Here is a 17,675-nt window from a genome sequence, read left to right on the forward strand (position 1 = left end):
TTCTTAGACACCGAATGTAAATATTCAAGTTTTTCCCCTAACTCTTGATTTTTTGCATACAGGTTACACTTTGTACCATGATTTTTTTTTTTGAAAACACATTGAATTCAACTTCCAGAAGAGCATCGCTAGCTCTTATGCCCCTCTGCTCTTATAGCCCTTTATAAGGGGCCTGTAAGGTAGAAAATAATTCTCTGATTATCAGATTTTTGTTTTAGAAAGTTTTTACTTCTATGCCAAAGTAATGGTGATCAGAAGCAATTTACTGAAATTCCTTGCAGATAAGTTAGTATCAAGCTGGAATGAATACAAGCAAAGACGACAAAAAACAATTTTAATTCTGTTAGCGTCTTTTACTAGCAATTTAGCCAGATTTCTTACATTGTACTAAGCTTGCTCCAGATCAAATCACAAAAAAGCTGCAAAGATCAAATCCACAAATGGGACATTTAATGTGAAATTTAAGCACTTGCATTCGAAATTGCTGTTCTGAAGATCATTTACTTCCCTTCGCCCCCCCCTCCAGCCGGTTTGTTTTCTTTATTAAAGATCCACAGATGACTGTAACACTACTACTCTTGATGTGCACGGTTCCCATGACAAGACGAGAGCTAAGCAACTCAAACCTTTGCTCATGTTTAAGTCTCTTCACAACAAAAAAAATTATTTTCTTATTATTTACTTTGCAAAATTACCTACCACACAAAAAACATATCATTTTAGCAAAATGGAAAAAGAACTATACAAGTAAAAAAAATCTTGAAAAAAATTAAAAATAATTAGCTCACGTTCTTTGAAGCAGAATAAATTTTATCATAAAATAATACAAGAGCAGTTACACCAAATGACAGATTACATCCAATGCTCTTGCTCTCAACTGGGTGTGGATGAGGTGGAAGTGACAGTGATTTCCAAGAGATATCATCACACGTACAATATGACTGTAAATAGAGCAAATGTGATATAATAAGCCATGCATTTCTTTCAAAGTACTAAAGTAACAGTATACTTACATTGTTGTGTACAGTTGTAGCAATTTAATAACAATGAATCCATACATTCAAGATGAATTTTGTAATGCTGATAGTGAAAATCAATCACTTACCTCTGGAGTTAAAATTAGAAGTCAAATTTGTTTCACGTGCAAAAGCTTAGAAGCTATACAGAAAGAGGTGTATTACTTAAACTGAAAGACACAGGATGATGACTACAGCACTGCCTGAAAAGTAGAAAAGTAGAGAATTGCTAACCATCAGAATGGCAGAAGGAAGGATGGAGTCTCACCAGTAGGGCAGGTGAGAGCAGCTTTCAGTTCCAGTTTGAGTCAGTTTAAGGACCTTGAACAAAGCCATCATTTTAAGAACAGGATTAAAGGATGTCATTGTTTCCAACACCAGTGAATAAAACTAAAACTGTGCTTTAAAGGGATTCTATATTCACTTACGTGGTAAACTGAGCATTGGGAAAAAATTAAAAAAAAAAAAAAATTAAAGGACAGATAAACTAGCAATGTTTTCTGTGCTACTAACTAAATGTAATATTTGACAAGGTAAAATTTTAGTGAAAAGATCAAGAAATCATCATTGCACCTGCCATTACAAACTTTCACAAGTCATACTGTGTTCCCAGGGTTAGACATGCTCCCTTTTTGCTCCAAGCAGACAGATGTTCTTTAATCACACGCGACCAAAACAATAAATGAGGGTTAAATTCTGGTGCTTTTTGTCTTACGATTGTCAGATCATAATTTTATTCAAAATATTGCCTATTTCTAACACTGTCAATAGCTATTATTTTGATTTTATAGACAAAGATATTTATCACTTAAATTTTTCAACCACTAATTTCATTTCTTCTTTTTCCCACAGAAGTTTAATTCTGTGAAAGATATAATTGACTTCTACAAATATGCTCCCATCACACTCATTGATGGAAAGGATAAAACAGGAACCCAAAGAGTACAATGCTACCTTACACATCCATTAAAGCTATGCAAAAGACGTATCTTACCTTAACATCATCAACATTTGAATAAATATAAATAGAACAATTATTTAAATGTGTAAAAAGCCAGGTTAATCTTTGAGTGATCAGCTCTCCATATTATGAAGACTTCTGTATGTTCCACTAAAATCTTCTTTCCAGCTTGGATTATGGATCCCTTTTTAATTCGTGCAAATATTTTTTTATCTAGGAGATGTAAAAACTGAGGACATAGGTAAAGTGTATGTCATTGTATTAACTCACATAAAAGCGTTAAGAGACTGACTCCTGATACTCTGACAATGGTTGAGCAATTTATCTTGCTTTGTACCTAACACAAGATGAAAAATCAAATTCAGTCTTGCTTACTTGAATGTCACTGAAGCTCATTCAGTAGCAAAACCTAATAAAACATTCTGTATCAAAAAAGTTTATTCTTTCCTTTAAAAATACACATAAAACACTATTTGAGTATTCGCTGTTTAACACTTTAATTCTGTGTGTGTATCTGCAGAATAAAAATCCCTGCTTGGCAGCCACTGAAATCAGTGGGTGTCAGTTGATGCTCCTAAGTATTGGTCCAAATCCTAAGGACACCTTTAATGACAAAAGGTCTATTGCTTAACATATAACCTTTAGCTTAAGCAGCAACTATTTGTATTCCACATTTGAATGCTCAAACACATTAGGACCATTAGAGAAACAGCCCCTTCAAAGTCTTACCACGTGCAAGGATACAGATAAAAACCATCAGCAGAAACAGTAGAAAAGTTTCCAACTTACCTAAAAATATTCCAGAGTGTATCAAAGCAGAAGAAATGGTGAAGTATTTTTCCAGCAAAAAATGCAATATCTATTCATACAATTTAAGTTTTGGAAAGTTTCACCATGAATGTGCAAGGAAAGTGCTGACTGTAAGCATCAATGAACATCTTTTCTCACTTTGACTGGGTAATTGGAAGAATTAAAACATTAAAGCCCAGACCGCAAGATTCCAACCCAACTTATGATGTACTGTGCTGTGCAATGGCACAAACTAGCACCGAACTAATTTGAGCAGTTGGTTGTTGACTTCCTTGCAACCTTTTCATTTCTCCACGCTGTATCATAACACAAAAGAACATTCATTGTACTTACTTCTCTCAAACCGCTGAGACTATCAAAGTTGGAGGAAACTATTTTGACATGACACTACCTAATCACCGGAGTTCTGCTGAGTTTGGCAGAACTCAAAAAGGAAATGAGGCATGACATAATCTGCTTTCAGGCTTTTATAGTCACCATACAATTTAACTTACGAAAGGATTTTACATTAAAAGAAAAATATTTTTTTCTAAGTTAAACCCACAATAAAAAAGAACCGCTTAACAATTCAGACAGCAGACGATGTCAGAAACACACAAAGCTTTGTAGATGCTCACCAAAACAGCAAACTTGCTTACTAACGACACGCATTATTAGTATACTTAAACCACCTAGTTTATAACGCTGAGCAGCAACATTTTTTCCACACACACACACAGAATACAGCTTTCATAAAGAATGTTCTTATTTTGCCAGCAACAACTCTTAAGAAGCAAATTCAAAGCCATTTATTTTGTAGCTTCTACAAAAACAAAATTAATACGGACAGTAACCTGGACTGAAAGAGTTTAACAAAGGAGGGATTTTAGCCATATTTTTCTTATGTTAACAGTTCTAATATTTATTGTATGTGATATGCCAGAGTTTTAAAACGGAAACTATTTTCAGAATAAAAAATGTAAATAGTACTGTTAGGTTTGGCATAAAAGTACATGAAGTGAAAAAACCCTCTAGTGTACCCATCTAAAAAAATATAATTCCATTTGAATACAAAAATGAGAACTGTCCTTTCATTATTACTGACAAAACAGAGAAAAGGAAGTTTGTTCTGTGGAATACGTTAGTCTATGATACAAATGATATAAAATTTTCCAATGTTTGATGAAGAAGGTCTCACTTAAAGCACCAAGTCTCTGAACAATTTTAACAGTATTGCAAAATTATTAGAAAGCAACCTTTTAACTGTTTAGCTTTGTTGTACTTTGAAGTCTTAAAATACTTACATTTCAATACAGATACCATACATACTTTATCAAAACAATGAATAATCCACCAGAGTATATAGAAAAATATTCCCAGCTTAGTTAAACTGTTTACAAAAATGCACCAACAGTGAAAATGAAGAGCTAGGAACTACCAGTGTTTCAAAACAGTAGTTCCGGTTCAAACTTACAATACACATCCAGCATTAGAGTTCTGAAGTCCGAGACCACACAGAAAAGTTTCTCTCCTCTCAGTCCTCCAACCAACCCTGCTTGCTCAGCAAAAGCAGTACAAAAGGCTGGCATGGTTGTGCTCTTTTTTCTCATATCAATGCAATACAAGCTAGGTAAAAACTAAGTACTAGAAAAAATTAAACATTTTAGTGCTATTTTACCTAGTGGGAGTAACTCTCATCTCACAGATTTCTCATTTACAGCCTTTTATTCCTCTGAAGTCAGTGGTTTTCTTCCACTGAAAATGAGTGCTTGAATTTAAGTTTTACTTCCTATATTTTGTGCCTGAATTGCCACTAAAACCTGTGATATACACTTGTAGCCCACAGAGGATTTGAAAGTGCTGTTCACTACATGTATGCCTAATCTCTGAAACACTATGCTGTAATAAAACAAATTAAACCATGTTAGACAGATATCATAGTCTAGGATTTTATTTGTACAGACCCAGCAGAAACCAGGTACAGCACAGCATCCTAGAACAGATAATGGCAACAAGAAAAATGTTTGCATAGCAAATTCTTTTCAAATTTGTCTTACGGAGAAGATGAAGCTGACCTCCAATAAAAGTTTCAAACATGGGAGTGCAAAGTAGTGCTTAGTTCTCAGTATAAGCTTCTCAATAACTCAATAGCTCTGCTCTCCTTTCTGCTTTCTAACAATACAGATTCTTTTGCAAAGTAAAGCAGTTTTTCCTATCTTGTTTTCCAAGGAAATTAACGGCACTCATTGAAATTAAGAGCAAAAACAAACAGACAAAACTAGTCTCTCAATTAATGCTTTGTTACTGGAAGCGAAAGAACATCCCAACCCTTGGTTGCCTCTATCAAGTGCCTCTGTCCATGACTTATCCATTCTTCTTGGTCAGCATATACTCTTCCACAAAACCAGCACTTAAACACACACTGAAGTGCTTCAGCTGGTGAGGCTTCCACCACCTGGTAGTTGTTTTTATGGGTCTTTTTCAGTTTCATTTTTAGCATACTCTGCTTTTTTGCTTGGCTTCCTGTCTCAGCATTCTGAAGAGTAAGACGCTTTCGGTAACGTTTGACACCAAGACAACTACTTGTCCTTTCTGAGAGAACTACTTTCAGGACATGACCTTTATACTTGTTGATAGTCTTCATTACATTAATTATCTCTGGGGTGTCAACATCAGGATGGTTTAGCACCACAACTGGCTGGTTACGACGAGGGCATTTAATCAACTGATTCATTCTCAGAGGGACAAGCCGAAGACGTCTTGCTGTCAATAGATACGACATGTCAGAACCTGAACTGGTTTCTGACTGCGTTCTTGTTTTTCTCTTTGGAAGTTCCCTGAAACCTGCTTGCTTCACCTTGTTTTTGTGTCCTTGTTGACTTTTTGAATAGTGTTTGCTTTGCTTGCTTACATCGCCGTTTTTCTGATATGGTGTAACAGTTTGCTTGCTACTAGTTTTAGCATTCATCTCTCGCTTTGGTCGTTGCCTGAGCGATATATTTCGGGACTGAGTACTTGGATCACTCTGATGAGGCAAACATGGCAAATTACTGCTAAGTTTCTCAGAAACACTGACAGGAACTGGACGAGGCAGAAGCATCTCATTGCAGTATGCAGAAGGAGCTGAAGTTTCATTCATCTTTTCTATTCCTTTGGAGTTTTGGCCACTATTAGCATTGAGCACTCTCAGCACTGTCCCTTTGGGGATAAACACGGGAGAAGCAACGTTGGAATTTTTAGTCATCCTGCTTTTAGATTTTCTTGCAAATGTAAGTAGCTGCTCATTACTGTGTTCATCACTACCAATGGCATTATTTCCACTGTGCACTTGAGGGAAAGACATAGCTTGTTCCAGTTCAGTGGCAGAAGCAACTCTCTCACAGCTTGCTGAATTTTCCTGAGGGAAGTGCATCTTTTTACTAGAAGCTTGGCATCTCAAAGGCATAGATTTCATGTTAGATTCAGCAGCAGACATAAGCTGAGCAATTTTTCTACACAGCAATGTTGTTGACTTCTTATTGCGTGTTGTATCATCCCATCTGATGCCCTCTGGAACATTTTCAGCCCCAGAGCTAAGAGAAAATACAGATGAAATAACAGGTCCCTCAAAAGGATTGTTCTTATTCTCCATTTTCTGTAGTTCTAGTGATTCCAGAAGAAGATTATTTTTTTGACTTACAGTCTCGGCTTTCTTTACTTTGCTAAAGCTAAAAGTCATGTCCTCCCAAGGTGAAGTTTTAGTAACATGAAAGTTTTTTTCTGCTTCAGAACATATAACAGATTTTCTATCAAAACCCTTAGCAGCTAAATGCGTTTCTGCAGAGTTGACTATCAGACTCCTACATTCTTTGTCATCCCTCTTTAGAGGAAACGTATCTTTTTGTTTAAGGACAGCAGAAGAGTAGAAATTTTTGCTCTCCTGAGTAGTCTTTACTGAATTGTTCTTGAAACTTTTATCTTCAGAAACAGCAGCATACTTTGGACGAGATCTATCCACACCTTCTTCGTAACAATACAAATCGTAATGCAAGTTATTTTTTCCATCCACTTCCCACTTGGGTGATTTAAGATCACTTTTTTTTTCAGTACTATTAGTCACCAAAGACTGAGAACAAAGTTCTATAACACCCGAATGCACATCAATACCTTTCACCAAATGAAGGCATAATTTTGATGAATCCTCTTTCTGAATTGATGCAGAGTTGCAGTCTGAGTACTGAGAATCAGATGAATAAAGGCATTCAGAATTCTTGTCATACTTACTGTCTAAATTAAGCTGATTATTAATACTGGATAACTTGTCTACATTCACTTCCATGGTTAGTAATTCATTTGAAGATACAGATGTTTTTTTTCCTTCTGCACTTCGCTCTGTACCTTGATTCTCAAGTCCCAATTCAGCACAGTTCACAGGCCTGCAAGCTGCTTCTTTCATAGGAATTAGTTTAAGAACCAGCTGTTGAGCTCCGTTCACTATTTTGATTTCTACTATCTGAGCTAAACAGTTAGAAGGAACTACCAGTTCAGATGGCGCAATTACAGTTAAAGGCATTCCAGGTTGTAAAGGCTCCATTTTTGGAGAATAGACCTCAACTTCCACACTCTGATTCTCGCACATGCTTATTTCAGACGGCTCCAATATTGTTTTATTCTGGATTGAAGCTGCATTGATGCTACCTACATCATGAGACGAAGAGACTATTTTAGTCACTTTATCTGGAATCTCACAAGTGATGTTTGAAGACGAATTTGAAAGTTCATTCTGAAAAGTAATTTCTTCATATTTCTGCTTTTCAAATAAAGTGCTTTGACTTGGTAAGCAAGACTTCTTTTGCTGACGTTTTAAGCCAGTATTTGACAGCCGTTTTTTGGGCGCTTCATGCACTCTTCTTGTATGTTTCACTATATAGTCATGCCTAACAGCACCATATTCACAGTATTCACACTGATATGGAAAAGTTCCAGTGTGCTTCACCAAATGTCTCTGGAATTCACCTTTGGTGTAGGATATATAATTACAATAGGAACAAATAAATTTAATTTCTTCATGTTGACCTACATGCTTTTTATACTGCAAAGGATCCTTTGTTGAAAATCTACATTTATCACAGTAGTATTTACCGGGCAAAAAGTTTTTAACTTTAAATGCTTTCTGTTTTTTTCTCGGATAAGTTTTCTCATGTTTTTCAAAGTCCACAGCATTGGCACCTTCGGGGACAAAATGGAAAGCAGGAGGTGTAATATGACTACACATCTTGCAGATGAAGTTTTTGTCTTCAGTCCACCCAAGTTTCTTATGCTTTTCTAAATCTTGCTTTGAAATTTTCTGAATATTTCTGCATTTCATACAGCTTATCAATGACAGCTTATTATTCTCAGCCTCAGTCCCTTGGTAACAGTAGTTCTGATTATCATCACCATTTGATGGATTTGTTTTATCTTCAAACGATTGCTTTGGGGATGTAGTTAAGGAATTATTTTTACCATTAACTTGGCCAGGGTACAATCTTGGTAGAATTTCCCTCATTTTTTTCAACTGCATTTCAGAAGATGCAAATCTGCATCAGCTTCGTCAAACAGCAGCAACAGAACGTTTTCTTGATGTTAGCCTGGTGCATGCAGCTTATCAATTACTCGCTCAGTCCACCAATCCGCAAAATATGCTCTTTGGAAAAAATGGTGATCAAGCAATTGCATCCATATTATACTCCATGTTCTTAATTTTATTCAATCAACTTGCAGCACTAAAGAATAGAGAGCAGAAGAAAAGTCAGTTATGATTTACTAATCATTGAACTAGTCAACTATTAGCAAACTACGGCCGAATTACACTGTGCAAATCTGTTAATATATTAAGATGGTTCTACTACGCACAAAGAATCATTAACTCTAAGTAAAACATTATCAGTTAAATAAGCCCTTAGTATTTGCTCATAGTCAGTGCTCATAAATTCACAAGCTGATCTGATATTTATCAAAACCTACAGAGCATATGTTATTTCTTCCATGTCATAAGAACTTTACATTTAAGAAGATGCATTTAAGCCTAACAAGGAGGACACTTCATACCGGAACTCAGCAATAGAATTTGCTTTCAGTTCTATATACAGTCAGGGACAGAATATACAGTTAAGGATAGTTTTAAGGACAGCTCTCATAGATCCAATATCACACAGCAGCATCCAATTACTACAATACTACCAACTACTACAATACTACCAGAGAACTTTAAACTACAAGACACCTTTACAGTGCTTAAAAATGAGTAAGTATCTGATCCAAAAATATACTGGCAGCACAGAAAAGACATTAAAAAACATTACAGGTACCACTCATTTGTGAATCCCAGGAGGCAAGACTTAAGTGACCACAAGGGTTACCAGAAAAACAAAACTATGAGATTGTTTTTAAAATCAGGATTTTTAAGTTAACATAAAAATTCCTGAAGTACAGATGGAAATTCTTTAGAAAAGAACAATACCAATGTTTCAGGTCCAGTCTTGCTAATACATAATCACATGCAAATTCTACTTCACATATTCTCAAAATAATAACCTACAGCAACATAATTAAGTTAGAACAATCAGCAGCTGCAAAAAGTAATTGCTTTCACTCCTATTAATAACACAGTACAATCACTTCTACGTATGTCAACAATCATATAAATAATTCACTCCGACCTGATAGAACAAACTGTGTCAATCAAATAAAATAAGCAAAGCAAGAGAAGGCAGAAGTAAAACAGTAACACCAATGCACAACCACTCTGTTAACTTGTGCAGCATGTTTGGCCCCAAAGCTTCTAGAACTTTTACTGTCTCTTTCATATCTAACACGAACAAGATCTCTGCTTCAAAAGCTTTTGCCAGAACTATAAGCGCACTCATACTCAGAAAAAATGAAGTATGCTTTTGAGACATACATAAGATAAAATCCAAAGCTAACAGCAAGAACAACTCAATTCAATACCTTTCTTATTCAAATTTTCTCGCTTAAAGACATACTGTTACACAGATCTGCTGCATTTTAATACATCTTACAGAAGATGGGCATTTCTGCACCTGGAATCTAATTCTTCACATCTATCTGGAGACAGACTTGATTTGGGTTCCAAAGCCCTCTCACAAAGCTGAGATCACAAAGTAGCATCCTACCACTGTAATACTAACAGAATGAGAACTTTATACTACGGAACATCTTTACAGTGCCTGAAAACGAGTAAGCATCTAATCCATTAAGTTTTTCTTACATCTATCTGTGCTCTATCTGCTAATATTTCTAACTGCTGTGAGAAGAGATGGAACTCTACAAAAAGCAAGCATACTGAAGTAATCTCAAACAACAATAAGAAATTAGAAAACTGGTTAAAGACAAGATAATTATATTTTCAGTCTCTAGCAGATGGATGGCTGTAAAACTCAACTGCAGGAAGTTCCTGGGACTGTAGTAATCTCATTTCATTGCAATGCAGACACCTGTAGCTACATCCCTGTGTGAAAAACAAATCACACGGGGCAGCTTCCCAGGAACAAGGAATGTATACATTACTGGATCATGATCTGAAAGTTGTGTGTAGTTTGGGGTTGGTTTTTTTTTGTTTGTTTGTTTTGTTATTGTGTGTGTGTGCATGCGTTTTCAAATCTGATGTTCATAACATTAGAATCTGGATAACAGAGGGCATAAAGAATGAAATAAAACAAATAGTTCTGATCATCTTGGACGAACTGCGCTCCCCACCTGCAAATACCACTTCTCAGACTTGAGATGAATCTTGTTGACATATAAGATTGATGGCAGGTCTATGTTCAGGAGATCCATTGCTTCATTTCAGGAGAAAGATGCTATGAGCCCTCAATAAGCTCTAGTGTTGGGTCCAGACCAAAAGTGCTTCAAGGATTTCTACAGCTTTAAAAAGTAATTAAAACTGTATTTGGGAAGGATGGGTGAAATCAGATTAAGATTGTCTTCACTTTTTTTTGCTGTAACTTCTTACTCACACTGGAACTACACTTGATATCAACTGACCAATAGATAAGCATAGAGCACTTCATGCTACAGACATCATAAAAAGAAGTGTTGTATTTTTTTAATTAACATTGCAAACTTCATCTTACAAGACAACATGAAAATGGATCCATCACCTTTAAAGAACAAGAAAGTAACGGAAGTTGTCAAACGCTTGACAAATGCTTCAATTGCCCAGGCAGATCTGGATTGCTCATCCCAAGAAGGAACTAAAAGATTACTAGCCTGTTCTTTGAATTACCTCTATTAAATAATTATTTAATAAAATTATTTAATTAATTAATCTTTAAAATCTTTCCCAACTCAAGTACCTCGACATTTGGGGAAAAGAGAAAATGGGTGCAACAATAAACTTAAGCTTTTATTCAGATCCATGAAAAATGTTGTAATAATGTTCTAATGGAGTTGTTAGAAACCAGAGGTTTTTAATGTTGAGTACTACAAATGCATTTCAGACGTGCAGCGGGTTAAACCCAACCATCATCTAAACAGCTGCTTGTTCACTTCCCACCCCTCTTTGTGCAGGAAGGAGGGCGAACTTCTGGACAAAAGCAAGAAAACTCACGGGTCAAGACAAAGACATTCAATAAAGGAAAGAGGCCAGAGGTAGGATTGGCAGTGATGTAAAGAAAATGACTCACAGCCTCCCACGAGCAGATCGATGCTCAGCCTGTCTAAGAGAACCAACCATCTTGGAAGCCAAGCCCGCTCTCCCTTTCTCTATCCTTTACTTCAAGTTGTTACTGCAGAGCATGACGTTGTATTGTACGCACCGCCCCTCTGACCGATCCTAGCCAGCTGTCTCAGCACTGCGCCTTCTCGCTCACTTCTAACTTACTCACTGTGAGGTGGGGGAGGGCTGCAAGGAGAAAAAGGGCAAGCCTTAACGTTATGCAAACGCTGTTCAAAAACAGCCAAAACTCTGGCATATCATCAGTGCTGTTTTAGCCACAACTTCAAAACACCGCATTAGACACACTGCTCCGAAAAATTTTAACTTCATCTCATCCAGACCCAGTACATGGTAAAAAAGAACAAAATAACCAGCAGCAGCTGCTGAAATGACATCCCCAGTTTTGTCCCCCTATCTTTTCTTATTAACTATTCAGTACTCAGAAATGCCTGGATGCATTCAATTTTATTGCTGTTTTGGCTAAACCAAAGTATATTGTAAAATGTCTTTTACTAAACTGAAATTAATTTGCCTTTTTTACTAGACTGAAATTTATTTGCCTTTCCTGGTTACTTCAGAGAAATGAAACCAACAACATACACGCAGAAAGGTGGTGTAATAATCCAATATCCACTCACTTCGTATCAGCAAGAATGGTTGAGGGGGAGAGGCCTGAGGAATACCCTGAAGAATTTTTGAGGTAATTAAAAGTACTAGCACAGACATGCTCCAGAAAATTTAATGAAATGATACATACTATATTCTTCAAGTTACAACCAAATCCATGATACACAGAGCAAACCAAAGATAACATAGAAATAAAATTTGAAAGTCCACAAGGATTCTGAATTGCTACTGCAGGAATGAGACAGATGAAGAACAAAGTAAAATATGTTAGACGTGTCAAAAATCAATTCCAATCACTGTCTTTACAACAATAGATTTGAAAAATGAGTGTGAAAATACCTCAAAATATCAGAGACCTTAATTTTTTGGGGGGAAAAAAAAAAAAAAGACAACAAAAAGAAGATAAACCAAACTTTCTTATTCACTCCCGTCAAGCACATGCTCAAAGTATACACTGCTATCGACAAAATGGATGTGACAAGCAATATGCTTTTATCACACGTGATCAAATTGCATCAGCAAACCGTACACTTCTCACACACTAAGCTCATAGCCTGCACCCAACAATCAAGGCCTGCTTTGGTACCGAAAAGCCCATGCAAGTCTTTTTTTTTTTTTTTTTTTTAATTTTTTTTAGGAAAGAGATTTATGAAGAATTGGAAGACACTACATCACTGAATCAGGAAGATAGAGTGTGAATCTCTTTGGAAGAACTTAAATCTCCATGTAAACCTATCTCATCTGCTTTTCACATTTGTATACTATGCCATATACTGCCCATTTAACATTGGTTGGATGTCTCTGTTAAGCAGTTAACTGTCCTGCTGACCCAACCATGTAATAATCAGTCACAGCCTTAGGCCTAATGACTAGGAAAGTGCTTGACTAACATATTACATATTACGCTAACCAAAATAACTGATTTTGTATTAAAAACCAGTGATTCAAATACATCGCGTATATTTATCTGTCATTCTTCTCAAATATGCATTCTGTTTCAAAATGACAGCTAATCACACAGACACAGTGCTCTCTGTATCACATGAATTGACATGAAGCTTTTCCACCAAAATGAATGAGGAGTGTCAATGTAGGGAGTGGAGAAGAGCAAAGACCACGTACCAGGTTTTTAGAGCTCACTTTTATTACAGAATATACAGTTATTTCACTGTTCATTAAAATAATTACATTCAGAATTTTTAACACAGTATGAAGGTATGCAAAATATTGATTAAAAGTAACTACTTTCCTAACGCGCAGGCAAAAAAATTGTCTAATTAACATTACAGGCATCTACAGAAGGCAAGTGCATATTAAGTGCATTATGCAATACTCTACTGAAACTGAGATCTGTTTTTTTAAGACTCTGGGCCAGAGGCCTAGCTGTATCTGACATATAAAAGACTCCAACATATAATCCAATTGCCTGATGGTCTTACTGCAATACAGCAAGCAAAGCACCCTGATGTATAATCACTATATCAAAGTAGTTATTTTTGACAGTGTCCAAGAAGATGCTAGTACAATTTCTCATACAATATACAATCAACCTATAGATTTATGCTGCACATCTTCTTGTTTCACAGAATTGACAGCCATTTCTTTCTGTACATCCTAAGGATTGAGTAGCATTTGCATTGCCTCGCTCCAAGCTTTAAGGCCTGCAAGCAACAAAGCAAGGAAACATGGCACCGCAGATAATAGCAGAGGAAGGGCTAAAGAGCTCAATGAAAGCACATATTCCTCCATGCCCAGTCCTCCAAACATTCATGGAGATAACAAAACTCATCGCTGTGTTTAATTCCTGATCAAATTGGCCACTTACATAAGGATCTGCAGGAAAAAGGGCCTTGGCCACAGCCTGGCATTGTAGTAACAATGCAGAATAGAACACCAGCAATCCCTATGGAATACCATTAGTCTTCGTAATTGGGGAAAAAAAGAAGAAAAAAAAAGACTTATTTTTATTAAAAGCGTGCATCAAAGCACTTAGACTATCTCCATGATAACACAGATCTATTTTTTAAAAGAATTCGAAGTCCTCTTATATATGGAAATAGCCCTAAGTGACCAACGCCATACATTTTCATGATACATTCTCTAGCAACAAAATTAAATGCAGGATTTAATTAAGAGAACCTTCCGTTCGAATACTGTAAAGAATTAAACATACACATCCACGGCGCAGAGCGCTCTGTTTGCTCAGTAACACGGCTACTAACCCGAAAGCTGTTCTTCTTCAGGACGAGCAGCCAGGACGCCAAGCCAAGACAACAGCCTTGCAGTGCAGCCGCCTCCACCGCTGCCTCATGGCGCCCGCGAGCCGGCAGCATCCGCCACACAACACCAAGAAAATAATCCCATTTTTTGGGCGGCTCGCCCACCCACGCAGCCGCGCTGCCGCCCCTTGGAGGACGCGGGGCCGCCCCCGCTCAGGGTGTATCTCCAAGAGACAGCGCTGAGCCGCTGCCCGGCGCGCCGCTCGGCGGACCCTCCGCACTCCGCGCAAACGTTCGCCCTCTGCCGCCGCCGCCGGCGGGGAGGCGGCTCCGCCCGCGTTAGGGCGCAGTGCCGGCGACGGCCAGAGGGGGGCAGCACTGAGCAACGCCGCGGCCCACGTTCGCCGCAGGGAGCCCCGCTTCTCCCGCTGCGGGCAGGCGGGGCGCCGGCTCGGTGCGCGACCGGCGGCGGCGGGCTGGGGAAACCTTACCTGGCTCGAAGAATGAGACGAGCGCCGTCGCCCGCAGCGGCGCCGGGAAGACCCTGCCGGCCGTCCGCCCGCACGCCCTTCGTCTCCAGCCGCACGCTCCCTCCCGCTCCCTCAGCTCGGCGGCCGCACGGCCCCGCGCTACTTACCCCCGCGAGGGCGCACCCGCGCCCCCCGTCGCCGCCGCAGCCTCGGCGGAGCGCAGCGCCAAGCAGCGGAACTGACCTCAGCGGCGGCCGAGCGCCCATTGGTCAGCGCTGCGCTGCCGTTCCCGCCGGCGGCGCCGTGTAGAGCTCTACAGCAGCGCTCTACGCTCGGCGGCGGTGGCGCAGGCGCGTTGCGCGCCCCGATCCGGCGTGGTGGGGACCCCAGGGGGGAAAGCGCGGCACTGCGGGGGCACCTCGAGCTGCGACGAAGAGTGCGGGTCATGGCATCATAGGCTGCGTTGGGCTGTAGGGCACTCGAAGATCTCGTTTCATCTCCTCCTGCCATGAGAGCGGCCTTATGTCACGGCTCCTACCATGCTGCGTTTCGTTCTCCTTTGTAGCAAAGGGTTCTGACGGCACAGAAGACTGAACGAATATCTGTCGGTTACAGTGTCTCTCTGTGCTCCCACTGATCACATTGTGTTCTGTTAGTATGGGACATGGGCTTAAATTTCGTTCAGCGAAGCAGCAGGATGATGTTCTGATTGCTTGTTTTTAGTTGCTTCCTATGAAACTCAAACTTCAAATCAGAACAAAAACAATTTATTTAAACAGAAGGGAGAAACAAAAAAGGTTTAATATTTTGGAACCTTACCTCCTAAAAGTCCATTTAAAGTCACAACAGTATCTAATTACTATGCTTAAAACATATTTAACATTGGATCCCAAGCCCTTGCAGAGTGTCTTTAAAATGGAGCTTTATAATACATGACTTCACAGCTGTGCTCTTTTGTTGTTGTTGTTGTTGTTGTTGCTTTTTTTTTTTTTAAACATGGTTTCTGTGTGATAAGAACTGCTGTTAAGTTGCATCTTCTGGGCTTGACCCAGCCTTGCCATTCTCTAGATGTGCCTGACCAACAGCAGTTGTATTTTATGTTCTTACTGCATCGTAAGCATTCACTGTGTTCTGTGTTGCAGATAGGTTATGAGAGTGGCCTGACCTTTGCTTGGCCAAGTTTGTTCACTGAGGTAGTTAATGCTGTGAACTGAACACTTACAGTTGGGAATTATCTGTGTGGATGCCATGAAAGCCAGGAAGGACAATTTGCACTTAACGACTTGTGTCAGCTGCTCTGCAAAGATAAATATGTGGGCTACACTTACCAGAGAGTTTTCTTGAAAACCAAAATCAACAGAAACATTCCTAAAATACAGGGGATGTAGTCTAACACAAGTAATAAGAAATAAAGAGTTTGCTAGTCAGACGGTGGGGTTTTTTTGTTTGCTTTATTTTGTTTTTTAGCTTCGTTAGCTCTATCTTTAACAGTCCTGAGAGTGATAGGTAACCATGAAATGGAACCAGTTGTCTGATACACGACACTGATTAACTTTCACCTTTCTTCCTTAGATATGTGTGGCTAGCCTGCTCTGAGGTTAGAAAGGCAATTGCCTGTAGCAAAAGCAAATAGATCATTCAGTATTTAGATAAGGCCAGACTAAACAAAGTCACCCAGAAAAGTCTTTGTCGTGGAAAGCTTGAGTCAAATTGCATCTTCCAGAGTGTCTTCCAGCTACACTAAACTCACTCTCTTCTCAACATTTCACGGCTACTTCATTTGCTTTCACTGTCACATAGATACTGTCTTCAAAGAAGTGAGTCAGATGAGATCCTTTCTCCCCTTTCTCGTTTGCCTTCAGCCTAGTTAGGCTACTACAGGGAAGATAATTGTTGCCTTTGTCTCCTCCTCTCCTCTTTCCTTTGCCATCGACCAGACTTCCTTGCTGATGTCTGAATTCCTGCTCCTGCAAAGTCGTTCATTCCTTCTCTATTTGTCCTTTGACTCCCTGACTCTCTAGGTAGCAGCAGTGTTATTCAGGCACTTGTGTACACCCGCACAGAGGACCTTAAAGCGAGGGGCATTCCTTAGTAATGGCAAGCAAGTAGTGTGCCTTATTTCATAGTGAGTTTCAGTTCCTGCAGCAAAGAGATGATGCTTTTCCATCATTTGCAACATCTATTATTTCTTTGTAACTCCACTGTCCTCTGCATTATTGGTCACTGTGAGATACCCACCTACCAGTAATTCACCACAACTCTGCTGCTGATGATTGTCCTGCTGTCAACCTGCGTTTCTTTCCACTCAGTAACAAGATTATCTGATACGAAATGCTGATCATGTCCTGTAGATTGAGGAGGGATGCAAACAGAGTGGCACAGATTTGCTGCTGTAGAGCTATAGCTTTGCTACTCAGCTCCAATATTATGAAATATCTGTGCTTGGAGAAGGCCCAGTAGGAAAGAGAACAAAGAGTATAAATGCCCTAAGAGCTTTTCTTGGAACAATTTTGCTCTGCGTATTATTAAACTCATAAGTCCCAAAAAGCAGGAAAAAAATGTACTGGAAAACCTGAGAAAACCAGTAGTGGTAACAAAAGTTGACAATGAAAAAGGTCACTGTTTTGGAGACATGCAGAATCTCTCCTTGAGCTATGGCAACACTCTCACATAACAATTATCCTCTCTCTTCAAGACTATAGGCAAATGGGTAAGTTTTCACTATGCATTGAAACATACTCAGGAGCAGTACAGTCTATTTGAATCTGTGAATGGAGGGGAAAGTGCTTCTTTGGATGTGTGTTCTGTGAACATACTTTGTAGATGTGAATTATATGGAGAATGGAACATACACTTGCAATACAGGAACATTTTGGCTTCTAAGGTGAACTAGAA

General features: G+C 38.8%; 2 protein-coding genes and 1 long non-coding RNA gene across 6 annotated transcripts in view; 2 read left to right on the plus strand and 1 right to left on the minus strand.

Moving 5' to 3' along the window:
- Positions 1-3,408, plus strand: part of CLNK (cytokine dependent hematopoietic cell linker) — a 55,796-nt gene extending 52,388 nt beyond the window's left edge. The window contains exon 19 of the mRNA XM_010710415.4: positions 1,869-3,408. Coding sequence (XP_010708717.3) covers positions 1,869-2,015 — 147 coding nt within the window. The 3' untranslated portion in view covers positions 2,016-3,408. The remainder of the gene's footprint in view (positions 1-1,868) is intronic.
- Positions 3,409-3,552: 144 nt separating this feature from the next.
- Positions 3,553-15,126, minus strand: ZNF518B (zinc finger protein 518B). 4 transcript variants are annotated; one of them, XM_085223469.1, is made up of 2 exons: positions 14,948-15,126; positions 3,553-8,510 (listed from the first exon to the last, which is right to left on the minus strand). In XM_085223469.1, the coding sequence occupies exon 2, from the start codon at positions 8,306-8,308 to the stop codon at positions 5,057-5,059; it is 3,252 nt and encodes a 1,083-aa protein (XP_085079595.1). In that variant the 5' UTR covers positions 8,309-8,510; positions 14,948-15,126; the 3' UTR covers positions 3,553-5,056. The 4 variants fall into 4 exon arrangements, with proteins under 4 accessions (XP_085079595.1, XP_010708716.2, XP_085079598.1 ...); XM_010710414.4 differs by lacking the exon at positions 14,948-15,126 and adding an exon at positions 14,314-14,934; XM_085223472.1 differs by lacking the exon at positions 14,948-15,126 and adding an exon at positions 14,802-14,822.
- LOC146544526 (uncharacterized) lies at positions 9,625-12,865 on the plus strand. Its single transcript, XR_014883223.1, has 4 exons — positions 9,625-9,984; positions 11,317-11,397; positions 12,009-12,164; positions 12,729-12,865. It is a non-coding gene; the product is annotated as an uncharacterized LOC146544526 (long non-coding RNA).
- Positions 15,127-17,675: the final 2,549 nt, after the last annotated feature.

Source organism: Meleagris gallopavo, chromosome 4 (assembly GCF_905368555.1).
Source record: "Meleagris gallopavo chromosome 4, MGAL_WU_HG_1.1, whole genome shotgun sequence".
Taxonomy (NCBI): Eukaryota; Metazoa; Chordata; class Aves; order Galliformes; family Phasianidae; genus Meleagris; species Meleagris gallopavo.